Source organism: Leuresthes tenuis, unplaced genomic scaffold (genome assembly GCF_036924035.1).
Source record: "Leuresthes tenuis unplaced genomic scaffold, fLeuTen1.0.hap1 SCAF_19, whole genome shotgun sequence".
Lineage (NCBI taxonomy): Eukaryota > Metazoa > Chordata > Actinopteri > Atheriniformes > Atherinopsidae > Leuresthes > Leuresthes tenuis.
The window spans coordinates 17869009-17885705 of record NW_027325373.1 but is presented as its reverse complement, the minus strand read 5'-3'; the positions used below and the strand labels follow the sequence as shown (position 1 = coordinate 17885705).

General features: G+C 43.3%; 1 protein-coding gene across 1 annotated transcript in view; it reads right to left on the bottom strand.

Moving 5' to 3' along the window:
- The window catches only part of LOC140276902 (M-phase phosphoprotein 9), a 29502-nt gene that overhangs the window by 7187 nt on the left and 5618 nt on the right, over positions 1–16697 (bottom strand). The window contains exons 5-19 of the mRNA XM_072371751.1: positions 16127–16629; positions 15067–15229; positions 14858–14930; positions 14199–14302; positions 11727–11840; positions 11182–11648; positions 10166–10315; positions 9602–9689; positions 8020–8235; positions 6942–6989; positions 6781–6845; positions 3642–3743; positions 3249–3482; positions 2994–3163; positions 798–1067 (exon numbers count right to left, since the gene is read on the bottom strand). Coding sequence (XP_072227852.1) covers positions 798–1067; positions 2994–3163; positions 3249–3482; positions 3642–3743; positions 6781–6845; positions 6942–6989; positions 8020–8235; positions 9602–9689; positions 10166–10315; positions 11182–11648; positions 11727–11840; positions 14199–14302; positions 14858–14930; positions 15067–15229; positions 16127–16629 — 2767 coding nt within the window. The remainder of the gene's footprint in view (positions 1–797; positions 1068–2993; positions 3164–3248; positions 3483–3641; positions 3744–6780; positions 6846–6941; positions 6990–8019; positions 8236–9601; positions 9690–10165; positions 10316–11181; positions 11649–11726; positions 11841–14198; positions 14303–14857; positions 14931–15066; positions 15230–16126; positions 16630–16697) is intronic.

Below are 16697 nucleotides of genomic sequence, written 5' to 3'. Positions count from 1 at the left end.
ACAACCACACACATACCGCATGTGCCTTTCAACTAAATGTTTGAACAAAGAATGAGGATAGAAATTGAGCAATAACCTCAGACAAGTCACCTTGATACGATTTTTATGTCAAAAGTAACATAAGTTGTATTTAGGTGGAATTTTCAAAAACTAGAGGTATGATCAGTGCAAAGAATCATCTCGTATGTCTTTTCCTAAAAGCTTCTTCTTGCCCTCAGTGGGAAAGATTGGAAGCTTAATTCTTCAGCACTGCTAAAGACTATTCAACTGAAACTTCCCTTGCGATCCTCATTTTTACCAAAATAAAACCCAGTTAGGCGTAGTTTACACTTCTCAGTCATTTCGAAGGCGTAGCTACGGTGAATATTGATGAGCTCCAACAGCAAATACAGCTGCTCCACCTCGGTTGCCATTGTTTACTGTTGTTAATGGTGACCGGAAGAAAAAGCAAGGATTCGGCTATAACCCCTGAAACCACACAAGCACAAAGCCACACCCCCCTAGCAGCATGGTGAATTGCAGAGCAACGTGTTCCCTCGACGCAGAACTTCAAATGCTCAATGACAACGTCACGTTACGGAGAAGCATAAACTAAGCATTAGTGTGACTTTGAAAATATTTGAACATCGCCTTGTGGGATGAAATCATCTCCTTTACTCTGATGAAGGATGCTCCAGTGTCTCTAATTCTAAAGGAGATTTTTAATGGAAGCATCAAAGCTTCTTTCCTTCACATTTAAAACTCAGTGTGGAAGGTTATTAAGCATTAAAGGCCATTCGAACCCCAGGATTACTCACTGGGTGTAGCTGTGGGTATGTTTCTGTGTGCTGGGGGTGGCAGAGAGGAGGATCTGTGGCCCTCTGGAGACAGACTCCTCTGAGCTCTCAGCAGAGCGACAGCTCTCTCCGCTCCGCCACGACTTTTCGGTCCTCCTCGTTCGGTTCCAGACACGCCTCCACCAGGTTTGATCGCCTCCCTGTCCGCCTGAGGGAGCTCGACTCGCTCCAGAATCGTATCTTTGAGTCGCCGCTCCACAAACCCAACGGTTGTCCTCTGATGGCCGATCCCTGAAGACACAAACGTCAGGCAGAGGAAGTCAGAAATTAAGATGCTGATGGAAAAAAAAAATAATAAAATCCTGAAATATAACATTAAAGCAAGACTAGAAAAGTTTGTGAGCCTTAAAACTATGCGAGTGAGACTTTGAGGAGCACATTCCCGGAAGCTGCCCCAGACTTTGGTTTTCAGTCCTGCATCTCACAATTTTGTTTTTGTGTCTTTGTGGCCTCTTTAAAATGACAATAAATTCATGTGTATGGCTGTGCGTACACAGGGCTCGGACAGAGAAACAGACATATGACCGTGATGTTACAGCTCACAACTGTAGGGGGAGCCAAAGAGCAAAAAAACAAACAAATTCAATTTCAAGTGTTGCTTTAAACCATCAAATCATAAAAGTTATTGTCCTGCCTTTCCACTGTTTCCTCAGTCATTTTACCATCCAAAGTCGAGGTTGCGTCTTCTCATGTTGAAAATGTCAGGGAAAAACAAGGAATGGAGCAGAAGTCTGAACATTAATCAGTAAGTTAAAAGTCCAACAAGGTTGTAGCTCAGTAAGAGCCTGTTTTAATGTGTTTAGACTCAAAAACCTACATTTCAATTTAAGCAAACGTCTAATAGATTGTTTTCTTCATGCTTTTATCAAGCACTTAAGCTTAATGCATCAAAAACTAACCCCATTCACATTTAAATCAAAAACTTCAAACAATGTCAGAGTAATAACTTTGAGAGGTTGGAACGAAAAGTTGGAGAGGACTTTGTAATTCACTTCGCCTTTTCACTTAGCGATGACAGGTACCACCGGCTGTTTTTCTTCCACCTCCGGGTGGAAACGTTTAATATGGTCTCTCGTGTCCGAGTTATCTTTACCTTCAAATTCATGGAAGCCAAACTGCTTCCAAACACTGGCTTTTAGTGCAGAGGGTGCTGTTTGTATTAGTTTCTTATCAATCTCCTCACGACTCCGTTATGAATCCAGACGCTGCGCTTACACACTTCCGCCTTTTGCGTTCCTCAAAGTTAGTTTATCAGGCAACATTTAGATAATCAGGCTCTGACAGTTGTAAATCGAGTCAGAATCGCCCATGTCCGCATCGTGATGCACCTAACAATAGATTCTAAACCCCATCCCGAGTTAATATGTGGTCATTTACACCAGGGTTACGTTCTGTACTGATCATTAGAACAAAACATTATTCTCTGATTGAGTCACAGCACCTACTTTCTAAAACGGACTCTGCACAACTCTGTATGAAGGCGCCACATTGCCAGATTTTGTATGAATGCAGCTGAGGCTTGAAGCTCTTGATCAGCATAAGCTTTAGTGGTACTTAAAAAAAGAGTTGGAGTTAGAGGTGGACAGACGGATTGGGGCTCCGTAAGCAGTGAGGAGGAAGCTGAGCTGGAAGGCAAAGCTTTAGATTTACTGGTTCATCTTTGTTCCAATCCTCACCGCTGGTCCCAGATCTGGGTAGTGACCGAAAGAATGAGATCGTAGATACAAGTGGCTGAAATGAGTAAATGAGTTTCCTTCAGAAGGTGGCTTGGCTCTGCCTTAGAGATAAGACGAGGAACTCAACCATTTAGAGGTTTTCCGGGCATGTCCAACTGGAAGGAGACCCCCGGGCAGACCCAGAATTCACTGGAGGGATTATATATTCCTTCTGGCCTGGGAACATCTCAGGATCACCCAGGAGGAGCTGGAAAGTGTTGCTGGGGAGAGGGATGTCTGGGGTTCCCTCCTGAACATGTTGCCTTTGCGACCCGACCACGGATAAGTTGAAGATAACAAACGGCTGGATGGATTTTTTCCAAAACTGGTTTGTAAACAGACATGGGTTGCAGCAGCTGAAACCGCCTCGAGGAGTGCAATATCAGCAACTACTGTCAGCTTACATAAAAAAGTGAATGAGTAAGAGTTCTGTGGTGCTTACAGGGGGCCCGGCTTTCTGTGGCTTTGGTCTCCTCCAGCTCTATCAAGGCCCTCATCATGGGCGTCAGGGGGCTGGATCCTTCCCTCCGACCAGCCTCCCTCTGACCGGCGCTCTGCTCCTGGTGTTTGGTCTCAGGCAGAGTCTGCTCGCACTCCGGAGGGGACGCACACCTGCAGACCAGGAGCTCAGTAACTAATTTACAAATCATCATGGAAAATCATTAAGGATTTATTAAAAAAAAATGTTAAAACTTACCTCCAGCTCCCGCCAGCTGAAGAGGCGTCCACAGAGCTCCCACTTCCTGACGACTGAACCTTTAACGGGTACGGTGACCTCACGTGGACGCTCGATTGGTTGGTTTGCGGGAACGGCGATCTCCTGCCACCGTTCAGCTGGTCAGACAGAGAACAAGGCGACTTCCTACGGGTGACGTCGGGCTCTGTCTTGCTCTTACTCGGTGACAGCAGCAGGTCCGGATGGTAGAAAAGACTGCAGGCATTTTAGGGTAAGCATTCAACAGTTTCAGAACATTTACATAATTCAAAATCCTTTAAATAATTCTTATGGCTTTTGTTTTTACTTGTGGAGAAAGTTATACACCCAGTTTAGGTATTCCCTGACAACAAACATGACTTTTTCAGAGCTTACCCAGCCCCAGAGGGTTGTGTGTTACTGTGGGAAGAGTAACGGGCCCTGGTCTGGTTCTCGTGCTCCAGCTGCTTCACCTGAGACTCCAGCTTAGAGATAATTCTGTGGGGTTCATAAAGCGACAGACAGGACAAATTAACTCATTCAGATTTGGTTAAGATTCAAAGATGAAAAGAAGGGATAGAGGCAGCACAACAAAGCTTGGCAAACAGCTTCCATTGATGACTGATGAAGGTTTGCTCTCTGTGCTGCATTCGTCTCTGTAAAAGGTCCTGATTATCATAAAATTCCTTGAATTCAGGAACAGTTCTCCAGGCTTCTTGAAGGACATCCCAAAGCTCTTCTTCTTTGTTCTGTCAACATGATCCCACACTGCTTCAATAATGTTGAGGTCCGGGCTCTGGGGAGGATTCATCCCTCCATAAGACCTGCTGCCACTGATTTTCAGTCCACTTCTTGTGTCATTTGGCATAGCTCAGCCTTTTCTCCCCGTTTCCCTTCCTTAAGAATGGCTTCTTGACAGCCACCCTTCCATGGAGACCATTTCTGATGAGGCTTGGTCCAACAGTAAAGGATCAGCTGAAGGTCCAGATGCATCTCTCAGGTCCTGTTTCAGGTCTTTGCTGGATTTTTTCCTCTTTCTTAAGGACATCACTTTCAGATACTGTTCATCTGCTGGAGATGGTTTTTTAGGCACTTCTTCACACTTCTTCTTTTGTCCTCCACTCGTCCAGTTTCCTGAAATGTCTTAAGGACACACTGCACACCATGCTGAGATATGCCAAATTTTCAGATAATAGCTCTTTGGGAATCAGCTTGTCAGAGCAAAAATACTATTTTCTGTCAAACTGCGTTATCTTTGGTGTTTTTCATAGATGAAACTAAAGAAAAGGGAACACGATACTATTTAAAACTGGTTCTTTGCTATGTTATCTGTTATGTGTCGACACAACATCGGTTCATCTCTCGGGTTAGGAGCCTGTTTGATGCTTAAATGGGTCATAGGTCAGTGTTAAATGGCTTAACAAAGAAAAAGAACACAACAACTGGACTAAAAATAAGTGAAAAAGCAGCCAAAGTCCAAAGAAAAGCATTGAAAGACCTTAAAGCCTGGAGAACTATTGCCATGATAAACTGTTTATTAGGACTTCTGTCAGGTTGAGACAATTTGTGATTATTCTTAATTGAGACAGACTCATGCTAAAGAAATGTGATTCCTTTATTCCAGCTTCAGAGTTCATGATTATTACTTAAAAGTTAGTGATCAGGGTGATGCTCTGTTACTTTGACAGCTGAGGGTTCAGCTTGTTAACCCTCCTAACAGGAGTCAGATGGAGGGTCCCGTTAGAACGACCTCTGAACCCAACATGGCTGCCTCGTGCTTAAAAAGTGGCGACCGTTGGCGTGAAAAACCCTTTATGAGCACGTTTGTCAGTTTGAGTCTCATTAAATCAGTGGCACACAGTACTGTCCATCATCTATCAGTGAGCATGTTGATCTGGGACCAGCTGGTTTGGTGCGGGGCCCATCAGAACCTCCAACAGAGGAGGAGTCATGTTGCCACGGCAGCTTTGAAGCAGTCACATGCCCCATAAGATGCTTCTGTGACGTCACATTCTGGAAGTGTGTAAGAGGCAGAGCTCTGCAGAGAACTGTGAGGACACGAGTGTTTTTAGCACCACGTTCAAGATGTACAGAGAGACGATGGAGAAACTGAGAGCCAAACATCTGCACTCAGACATCTGCAGCCTGTATCAGCAGGAGATCAAGGCCCTTTACAGGGAAATGGAGGCTGTTCAGCTGGAGAAGAACGACCTTAAACTCCACTACGAAGACCTGATCTCAGCTGAGAGGAAGGAAAAAGAGGCTTTGCTCCTGGAGATTCGGGAGCTGAAGAAAGCTGGAGGTGTGAACAAACACCAGGTGAGCAGAGTTCAAGTGGAGGAGTTGAAGAGGAAACACGAGGCTGAAATGCAGATGCTCGCCATCGACTTCAACATTGAACTCAAAGATGCAAAGCAGGAGCTGGAGAATCTCCACAAGGAGCTCCAGAAGGAGAAAGAGCTGAGGGCCCAAAGTGAGGCCGGAAAACTGGAGGCTGTGGAGATCGCAGACGCTCTTATGGAGTCACTGGAGAACTTCCAGAAGGTCTCTGAAGAGCATCCAGCTGCGGTCGGGTCAGATGAAAGCCATCAGGACACGCTTCATCTTGATATCCATCAGCTGCTGCTGATGCTCCACAGAGAAAGACGTCTGAGGGACCGAGCAGAGGCTGAAAACCTCAATCAGTTCAACCTCGTAGAGGCCTTCTGCGAGGAGTCTGAACAGGAGCTCCAACAAGAAAAGCAGCTGAGAGCAGCGGCAGAGAGGAGCAAACTGGCCAGAAGTTTTCTTAGATGAGGGAAAACAACTTCTGATATTAAAAATTTAATATTTTACATTTAAAATATCGTGTTTCGTCCATTTAATAATTTTTTTTTTCTCATCTCCATTCAAATACTAACATGAAATGCTCTCTTGTGTTTGTTGCGCTCAGTGGACTCGACATGTGAATTGGCTTCTTTCTGTGAGATGCTCATTTTCTCTTTTCTTTTGTTTGAAATGGTCCCAAACTTTAAACATGTTTCATCATTTTCTCCTGCTTCCTCCATCAAAGCAAGCTTCTACAAACTTGTGCGACAGTAATAACTGTCCGTGTGAAACAGTGAAACACTGAGCAGAACATGTTTATGGGAATTAAACGACGCATCGAGGCAAATTATTTGCATTATTTGAGGATTTTTTTGTTATCCAGTTCCTCGGTAAATCGTTTCAGCCCTAAATTGAGTGATAAATGGCTTCATTTAGAAAATTATTCTTGTAAGTAAAGCTGATCTCACTAAATAATTGTCCAAACAATATCAACATATTGACAAGAAAATGCTAAATGAACACATAGAGAAGCAGGAAACACTATTAATAAAATAAATCTGTCAACGTTAAAGCTCCACGACACGAACAAACAGATTCATGAAAAACCAACACCAGGTCAGTATCACAGAGTGCTGCACAGCTCCTCTGATATTTAACACAATGAACCTGAACCAATAAGCAAAGCAGAATGCGGAGAATGCACCAAAAACACAGCTAAAACTCTCACCTCTTCAGCTCAGACATGTGATCGTTAGCATCGACCAGCTTGTTCTCTGCGGACAGCAGGTTGTTCTGCAGATTTAAACGCCAAACAAAGGGCATTAAGGTATAAAAAACTAAAGAGGTAATCAAAGAAAATATTGAAAGAGGATTCCAGTGAGTCGGTACCTTCACTGCCTCGTGCTCCTTCATCAGGAGGTCGTATTCTCCGAGCAGCTGAGGAAACAAAACCAAAGAGAATTATGAAGGCCAGCATCACCGTGAACAGAGAAAAATCCACGAAATCAACTTCCTCCCACTCTAATCGTTGCATCTCCAACAATTCACAGCTAGGATCTCATGCTCTTTGGTTCGCAGGGGTAAAAATCATAGAGCAGAACCTAACTTCTGCACCAAGTTGCAGCCAAACATGATGCTGAATGTAACACAGATGCTGCAGCTACTGCTGGAGATCCTGAGCAGCAACAGTAAGGTGTGAAAAACAAACTCAGTGACTTGTCGAAGAAAAGAGGAGAGTTGATGATGATCAGTGACACTTTAAACAGAGCGTTCAGGGGGAAAAAAGTACTTTTCGCAGTTTGGACTGACATCCAACTAAAGCCAGCCGTGCCCGACACCATTATTCCCCCCCAATCGATTTTAAAGTTGTAGACAGTTTTCTCCCCAGATCTGTGTCAGTTGGTTATAAAACTCAAAGCGGGCTGTTTTAAGGCGGTCTTTCTCACATCTTGGGGTTATAACGAAATCAGGCATGTTTAATATCATCATAAGCCTTTTCAAACAATACGTGCGCCATTGTCACTTCCAAACAGGAAGCAGGGGAAGCTGTGGCTGAGGGTTACCATGGTGATGAGGCTAAAGGACGTATGGTTCAATTGGAGCGAACAAAAGGAGGAGCAGCTGGCTGTGTTATTAACATTATTCAGCTGATCGTAAAAGTGCAGCGGTGGCTAAAAGCTGCTTATCGGTCGATCTCACTGTTGTTAAGAACTTCCACCAGGTGCATGATGGGAAGATAATCTGAGAAAAATCTCATTTTTAATCAGTTTTCAATCAGATTAATCCGTTTGTTGCTTACTAAAACTCCAAAACTGCCAAATGAATGTCAAGTTAAATTAAAAAAACGGCTGAATCAGTGTAGGGAAACGCACAGAAACTAAAAACAAAGCTTTTTAATTTAGTAAAAAGATTCAACTACAAACTGAATAAAGACAAAGGTTAGAGATGATTTCTCCCTCAGACTCACATCCTGCAGCATCTTGTACTCTCGGTCTCTCCTCGCCTCCTTCTCGTCCGCCTCCCTGCAGGCTTTCTGCGCTGCCTCCTCCAGCTGCCGCACGCGGGTCTTCAAAAGCGCCGCCAGGGCGTCTTTTTCTTTACCCGAGCGTTTGCTTTCTTCCAGTCGCTGCTGCAAGGACTTCACAGTGGCGCCCGCAACAGCATAGCGCTCTGGCCATTCTGCCTAACAACGATAAGTTTCATACGAATTAAAGTACGGGCAGTTATTTTATTAACATGTTGAAGTGACTTTAAGAAAAAAAAAAATTTAACAAAATACAGAAGCAGTGTGTGAAAAACAAAGTGAACTCCCTGACCCAACAGCTTGTAGAAGCACCTTTAGCAGCAATAGGTTGAAGTAATTGTATGTCATCAGTCTCACATGGTTGTGGAGGAACTTTGTGCCACTTTTCTTTCCAACGTTGCTTCAGCTCATTGAAGTTTGCAGCATTGGTTTATGCACAGCTCTCTTAAGGTCCCACCACAGCATTTCAGTCAGCTTGAGGTCTGGACTTTGACTGGACCATTGCAACACCTTGATTCTTTTCTTTTTCAGACATTCTGTTGTAGATTTGCTGCTGTGTTTGGGATCATTGTCCTGTTGATGACCCAGTTTAAGCCAAGCTTTAGCTGTAGGACAGATGGCCTCACATTTGACTCTAGAATACTTTGGTATCCAGAGGAGTTCATGGTGGACTCAATGACTGCAAGGTGTCCAGGTCCTGTGGCTGCAGAACAAGCCCAAATCATCAGCCCTCCTCCACCGTGCCTGACAGTTGGTATGAGGTGTTTGTGCTGATATGCTGTGTTTGGTTTCCTCCAAACGTGCTGCTGTGCATTATGACCAAACATCTCCACTTTGGTCTGGTCTGTCCAAAGGACATTGTTCCAGAAGTCTTGTGGTTTGTTCAGATGTAACTTTACAAACCTGAGCTGTGCTGCCATGTTCTTTTTAGAGAGAAGAGGCTTTCTCCTGCAACCCTTCCAAACAAGCCATATTTGATCAGTCTTTTTCTAATTGTGCTGTCATGAACTTTAACCTTTAACATGCAAACTGAGGCCTGTAGAGTCTGAGATGTAGCTCTTTGGGTTTTTGACCTTGGGGTGAACCTGCTGGGACGTCGACTCCTGGGAAGATTTACAGCTGTCTTAAATGTTTTCCACTTGTGAATAATCTTTCTCTCTGTAGAATGATGGACTACAAATAGTTTGAAAATGGCCTTATAACCCTTCCCAGATTGATGGGCAGCAACAGTTGCTTCTCTAAGATCGTTGCGGATGTCTTTCCTCCTTGGCATCATGTTAACACACAGCTGAATGCTCCAGACCAGCAAACTGACTAAACTTCTGCTTTTATAGAGGTGCTCACACCTAGCTGCTACTAACCCTGTGGAAGCAGTGAGGGTGCACTTATTTGTCTTAGTTTTGTAATGACACAGTGTAATAAGTCACATGTTGTTCATCTGAGGTTGTATACAAACTAATACAACACACCGTTTACTTTATGCAGACTAATCATACCAAATAGTGTAAAAATCATTTGAGGATACCAGTTTTTTCTCCAGCGAGCTGTTTGTTGCCTCTAGTTCTTGTATGTGGCTGGTGGCGTCAGCTAGAGCTCTTTCCAGGTGTTTACACCTGAAAATAAAACAAAAATAGATAAGAATGAATCCAACAGAAGCATAACAGGAACATGTGAAGTTTTCTCTGATTACATTTGTGTCTTTAAGATCCAGGATTTTGACTCTAAAACCCCCCAAAACTTAAATTTTTCTCCCTTTCATGTCAAAATAACATGAAATATTTTCATCAAGGCATCACATTTTTCATTCATGTTCCATATTTTTTCCTAAAGTGGTGCCGTTGCTTCACATTTCATTGTTGCTAATGCAGTAATTACTGAAAGTAAATAATCGTTGAGGGTTATTCTGAACACTGGAAACAATAATCAAGGCTCACTTATTTTTGTCATAAAATTTAACAACAGTTTGACTGAGAAAAACGGTGAAATGTGAAAAAATGTTAGTAGTAGCAGAAGTTTTGGCCTTCTTTTCCGTATTATATAATAAACACGAGGATACCATAATAAATACATTGAGGAAGTTCAGGCTAACCTTTCTGTTAGCGTCTGATTGCTCTTCTCTAAATCCTGGGGCAGATCTCTGAGTTTGAGCTTGTCTCGCAGGATCTGGATCTCAGACTCGTAATACGCTTTCAGATCGGCCACATGTCGGGAGTGCTTCTCTCTCAGGTTCTGCCTCAGCCTGGAAAAAGGAAAAGATAAATGGAATGTATACATGTGTGAAGTCATTTAACGTTGTGAAAGGAATTTAAAAAAAAACTTTGGATTCGGACAAATGAGCCTCTGAGCATGTGTCTCTGAGCTTAAAACCTTTAATTAAATCCCTAAATTCTAACTTCATGTTCACGTGTATTCTGTACTCTGTCTACTTATTCTTGGTTCATAAGTGGAAGCTTACCTGAGGTCCACATACTCTGTTTTATGAAGACTTTTACTGAAAAGACAAGTTTCACCCTTAAGAGGTCCTTAAATAACCACAGAAAGTCTCAGTTTCCCAAAAACTGCTCGAAAAACACTACGTCGTAATATTTTTTTCTACGTTAATTGACTCCGCCTTTACACATATCAAGTACTCGTTATATTTTGGGGATTTTAAACCTTTAAAGGCCAGTATGCTTGCATAGCTCCACTGAAATAGCTTCCATAAGATATACTTTAAGGAGTGTCTGATTCTTATTTTTCTTAGGCCCTGATGTGGGTCAACATTGATTTCATATGCAGCTGTGATATTTGCTGTAAGCTTTGAATGGTTAAAAAAAGAACAGCACCATCTGGTGGACAAATATAAAAGCTAGTAGTCCAAATTAAATCTTAACATAAAGGGATGCATTAGTTGATGTTAAGATAAACGTAGGAAAACAATTCTAATCTGAAAAGTAAAACCTGAATGGCACAAAATGTCACTAAATGCTCCTAAAGGTTAAACGTTTTGTTTTTCAGAAACAAACTGGTAATTAGGAGTAATTTGACCACATTAGCTGTTTTTTTGTTCAGTCGGACAAACGACGACAATAATTTGATATTTCAACTTTTATGCGCCGGACTCACAGAGAAAGGACGACAGGATCCTCCAGGGATGAAGCTCTCTCCACGTGCCGACCGACTGCAGGCCGCAGAGAAGCACCAGAGGCTGAAAAGGGCTTCAGGGTGCTGGTGTGGGTGCGACTGCCCTCCTCTTCACTGGCTAACGGGGCGCTGGCTCTGCGCTGCTGTGGGGGCTGCTGGGTCTTATCCCTGGAGGTAGACAGGACTGTTTGGGATACGTTCCCCCGTAAAGTTTGCACCTCGGCGGGGGAAGGTCCGGCAGCGGAAACACTGGAGCTATCGGAGATGCAGTCCGTATCTCCGGGGTTGGGACCGCTCTCCACCATGCTGTCAGGGGTTACGGGGGTCCCCACTCTAGGGTAGAGGTGGGGCTGAGCGGCGAACGAGGGGCTGCTGAAGTGGGACGGCGATGTGAAGCCAGAGGTGCGATCTGACTGCCTCGTAGTAGCTGCCGGGTCCAACGTCAACATCTGAAGCGCAGAGTTAGAGGCTCAGCTCAGAACACATAAGTGCAAAATGATTTCTGATATACGAGCCATGGGACCTACCTGTGGCGACAACGGGCTGGAAGTAACAGAACCCTCCCAGTCGGTGTGTTTACAATCCCTTTGCTTGTTCTGATAGATCTCTCTGAGAGACAGCCGAGGCTCCTGAGGTGGAGTCTGTGAGAGACGGAGGCGAAACAGAAATAAATACAAATATAGATGTGTCAGCAACACGCTCTGGAATAATCACCAGATCTGAGTAGGGTTATCAAAAAAACTAAACTAAAATGTAGTATCTAAATAGAAATACATTTGCAGTGGCACTGATACTTCTGTCATTCAGCATAAAACAAACTTAACACAGTTTTTATTGTTCCGAGGGCTTCAAATGTCGCATTTTTGGCCATTTTTAGACCAGAGATGTATACATTTCTTTTTAAAATCGTCATCATATTTATTATGAAACACCAGAATCTGTGTGTTCTGTGTGAGTGATGCTTTCCACAAAAACACGTGACAACCATTGAAAAATATCTTTAAAAGACTAACCATTCCGACACCCGCTCACCTCTAAAGACCACGTCAATGTGTTTTAAGTCACTGACTAAAAGGTTTGGCAAATACTCAAGATTTTACAGGGTCTATACTTTTATTTCCCATCATGCATCTGGTGGAAAGTCTTAACAATGAGGGCGACCAACAAGCAGCTTCAGATGAAACATCGTAGAGATATTCGTGGTGTTGATAAAGCAGTTAGGTGCTCGACTTTTGTTCGGTCCAACTGAACCGTATGTTGTTGTTTTTTTGCCTCGTCGCCATGGTAACTCAGCCACATCTTTCCCTACTTCGGGTCTGGAAGTGTCAATAGCGGACAATAGCGCATGAGTCACTGAACAACGCAGTTTGCATAAAAAAATATTTTTTTTAAAAAGACCAAATACTTAAAAAACAATATTAAACATGTTTGATTTTGTCAACCAAGCTGCTCCTCAGGTTGGAGTTAGAGATGGACAGATGGATTGGGCCTCCGTCAGCTGTAATGAGGATGCTGCTCCGGTCCAGTTTCAAGCTTTCAGTTTACTGCTCCATCTTCGTTCCAACCCTCACCTATGGTCACACATCTGGGTAGTGATCCAAAGAATGAGGTCGTGGATACAAGCGACTGAAAAGAGTTTCTTTTTGAGTGGCTGGGCTCAGCCTTAGAGATAGAGGGAGGAGTTTGGAGAAGAGCCGCTGCTCCTCCACATCGAAAGGAGTCAGCTGAGGTGGTTCAGCTGGTTAGAATGCATCCTGGTTGCCTCCATTTGCAGGTTTTCCAGGCACTTCCAACTCGGAGGAGGCCCAGGGTCAGACCAAGAACTCATTACTGGGATTATATGTCCCTCCTGGCCTGGGAACGCCTCGGGACCCCCAGGAGGAGCTGGAGAGTGTCGTCAGGGGGAGGGATGTCTGAGTTTCTCTAGGTTTCCGAAGATAATGATGGATTTTATTGTAATTCCAATATGTAAGTTAGACCACCTTAAAACAGCCTGGACTGAGTTTAATGACCACCTTACACCATACGACCAAGATCACGGGAGTGCGCCACAACTCTCGTGAGATTCTCCCCGATTTCATTCAGACTCTGGTAAACCGCAAACCTTCATCTAGTATATGTTCGGAGACTTAACTCCACGCTGCTCCTAATCTATTCAAGCCCATCCTGTGAGTAGTTCTCTCCATTTGTTTTAGAGAGAGACGAGCACTCAGAGCCTCCAGAGATCAGTCCTCACTTAGTGGAAACAGGAGGCTGAGAGCTCCTTCTGACATGAAGCTGTTGTGCAGTTTATGAGGCAAAGGAGCGCCGAGTGTTTCATGAACGATTTCTGCTGAGACCCAACATTTGTGGGGATAACGAGTTCACCGATTCAGCCACAAACTTTAAACGTGAGAGAGAACAACACCGAACTGACTAATCAGTCCTCAGAAGAGAGTGAAATGGCATTAAAAAGTTATCACATCCAAACACGTCATCCTGGAGGAGCTGCCATTTACTTCATTCTAACCATTCAAATACCTGAGTTTAGGTGAATATATCTGAGTCAGAAGCTCACTGGAAGTGACTCTGACATGTCAACCTAATAACTTCAGCTGCTCACATTAATACTTATTCCTTCTTCACATCATCTCTGATGAATGTTTTGATGATGAACTGTTTAATCTACAGAAATAACAAACTGACTTCTTATTTTCTTTGGCTTCAGCATTTTTGTTTGACATTTTCCTTTGAAACAAAACAAGTTTGACAATTTCTCATCATTTAATTAATAGGAGGAGAATAACATGAAAGCGTTGCAATAAAGTAAAAAAATGAACCTGGAGCTGTTTATCAGAAACATTTTATACCTCTTGATTTGTCATTTCCCCGCAGCTGTTTCAGAAAGGACATCATGTATGGAATATTGTCCTTGGTAGGGGTATCGAGATTTAAATTTTTTGTATCGTGACAACCACAGAAATAAGGCAGAACACTGACAGGTGTGCTGTAATACTCACAAGACTCATGGATGCCTCTTGCAGGAGGAGGTAAGCGCCGCTGTCCAAGCTCTCCGGTAGGGGGCGGTACAGTTCACATTCATTCAGACGCCAATAAGTGAGACCTAATGCAGACAAACAGAAGACTTTCTGTCATTAAATCATTCATGTGGTAGTTTGATGTTATATATTTATTATACTGTACATGTCTGGCACTGAAGGATACTCTAAAATACTAAAAAAAACACAATCAACGTATCAGAGTAAGAAGTAAAGTGTGTTTATTATTTGCCACTGAGCACCACTGATGTCCACCCACACTGGTGCCGTAACTGTCCTGAAAATTAATACATTTTCAGTTTAAGTAACAATTTCGACCTCAAGACAACAAGATTACCCAGATAAAATTATTTCTATCCTGCATCCTTGTTCCCAAGGCTCTCTTTTTGTCTGGCGGTGTGAATTCAATGCACCCCTGGACCCGCTCTGTAAAGGCCTGAACTCACTCCCAACTGTAAACTTTCCTCGTTACTCAGGACTTGGGGATATTTTTCTGATCTCTCATAGTAAAAATGAAGAAGTGGTGCCATCTTACTGCCAGCTCAAGTCACTGCAGAGTTGCTTCATCTTTAATAAAAACAGCCGTAATCTGCGTTTTGTCTGAGTCAGTGAGTTGTTACCTGATGCCTCAGACATCAGGCTGTCACTCCTCCTCAGGGAAAACGAGCTGGACGGTGGCCCGGCGGGTCGATACTGAAACCCAATAGAGATGAGTGGATTAGACTCAGCAGCAGGAATGCCATCAGGACAACCACAACAGGCAAATGTGCCGAAAAGAAAAACAAATATAGCCTTCGGCGCTGTTCCAGCATTATTCTGCGAGTGGTACCTCGTCCTGGGAGTCGGTGCTTTCCACCTGGGTTGGTTTGGGCTCTCTGGGGCTGCAAGGCTGCTCCTGGTACTCAGGGATTTGGGGTGAAGCTTGTCCTGCTTTACTCTTCTTGGGCCTGAGCTTCTGCCTCTGGGCCCACGAGGTCAACTGCTGGCTGGTTCTGCCGACAGAACAGAACGGGTCAGGTTAAGAAGGGAAATGGATGGTTTTTCAATCTTAACATCTGCAAGGTTTAAAATAGTCAAACTGAAACTGTACCTGCTTCAGTACCAGCAGTTTCACCATCTTAAGATGGGTCTTTTTTGCATTTAATTGAATTATTTGGGGATTATAACAAATTGAACTTTATCTTTAAAAGCTTTGACATGAAAAATATATATATATATTTTTTAAAAAGCAGCCATGAGACGAGAGATGAAAAACATTAACCAAATATTCCAGTTAATTGACATTTTTCTGTACTTCACAGCAACATATACAACAAGATCCTCATAAATAATTACAGCAGCTGAAATAAACTTACTCAAAGTATTTCAACTTTATTCTCTAAGTTTTACAAGTTTTATTCTCAAACTTCCGACTTTATTCTCAACATTTTGACTTTGTCCTCGAAATGGGAAATTAATCTATTTATCTTCTATTCAGCAACCCTAGCACTGCTTTAAATATGAAAATACATATTTATATGTGTATTTCAATTTGCTGAGACTTTTTTTCTTGTTGTTACAAATAATCTGAACAAACTTGTGCCTCGATGTTGTCGGGCCAAAAGTTGAAAAGTTTAGGATTAGGAAAAGTTCTCATTTTGTGTCTGTCATATTTTTATAGGTTTTATAGGTCCTCTGTAGCAGAACTGTAATAGAGCCATGAAAAAATGTCCTCAATGGGTCGGCGCCCACTTTGTTTTGTAAACATACGTCCACAAAGACAAGGCATGCACTCTAAATGATGCAATACACCATCTTCCACTGACTAATAGCAGTTTTGTTTGTATAATAGAGAACTCCACAGGACCCATTTAAGCAACTGTAGTTATTGTCAAAGAGCTCTGACATACCCGGATGTTTTCTGCTGGTACATTAACGGATTAGGATCATTCACGCTGACGGTTTTCTCATTGGAAAGATCCTGCTGGCACCCAATCACAGCTGTCTCTGTGTCCTCATGCAGGTTACTTCTCCACGGATGCTGATCTCTTCCCTGACCATCCTCCATATCTCCCCCTGGAGACTCGGCGGATTCCAGGCCCGTTTCCCAAGCCGTCAGGGTGCCATATCCACTGCTGAGCACGGTGGTTGCCCGCTCCTCCCCGTGGTTGTTGATCTCTGATCTGGGAAGTGGAGGTGAAGGGGAGCTAAAGGAAGTGTGGACAGGGGCTGCCAGGCAGTCACTTGGCACATTTTTGAGAACTGTGCAGTCACTGGGAATGAGAGGGAAAATGTATCCCTTTGTGTTTGAGGTGCTTTTGGCCACCGGAGTTGGAGAGAAGTCTGTGTGCGGCTGGACACTGGCCTGGCGGTTCTGGAGCTGAACCAGAGCCTTAATCTCATCCTGAATCAACTGGAAAAAAAAATGCACACGTTTATCAAAGAGGAGAAAACAGGCACGTGAACCCAGAAAATATGACA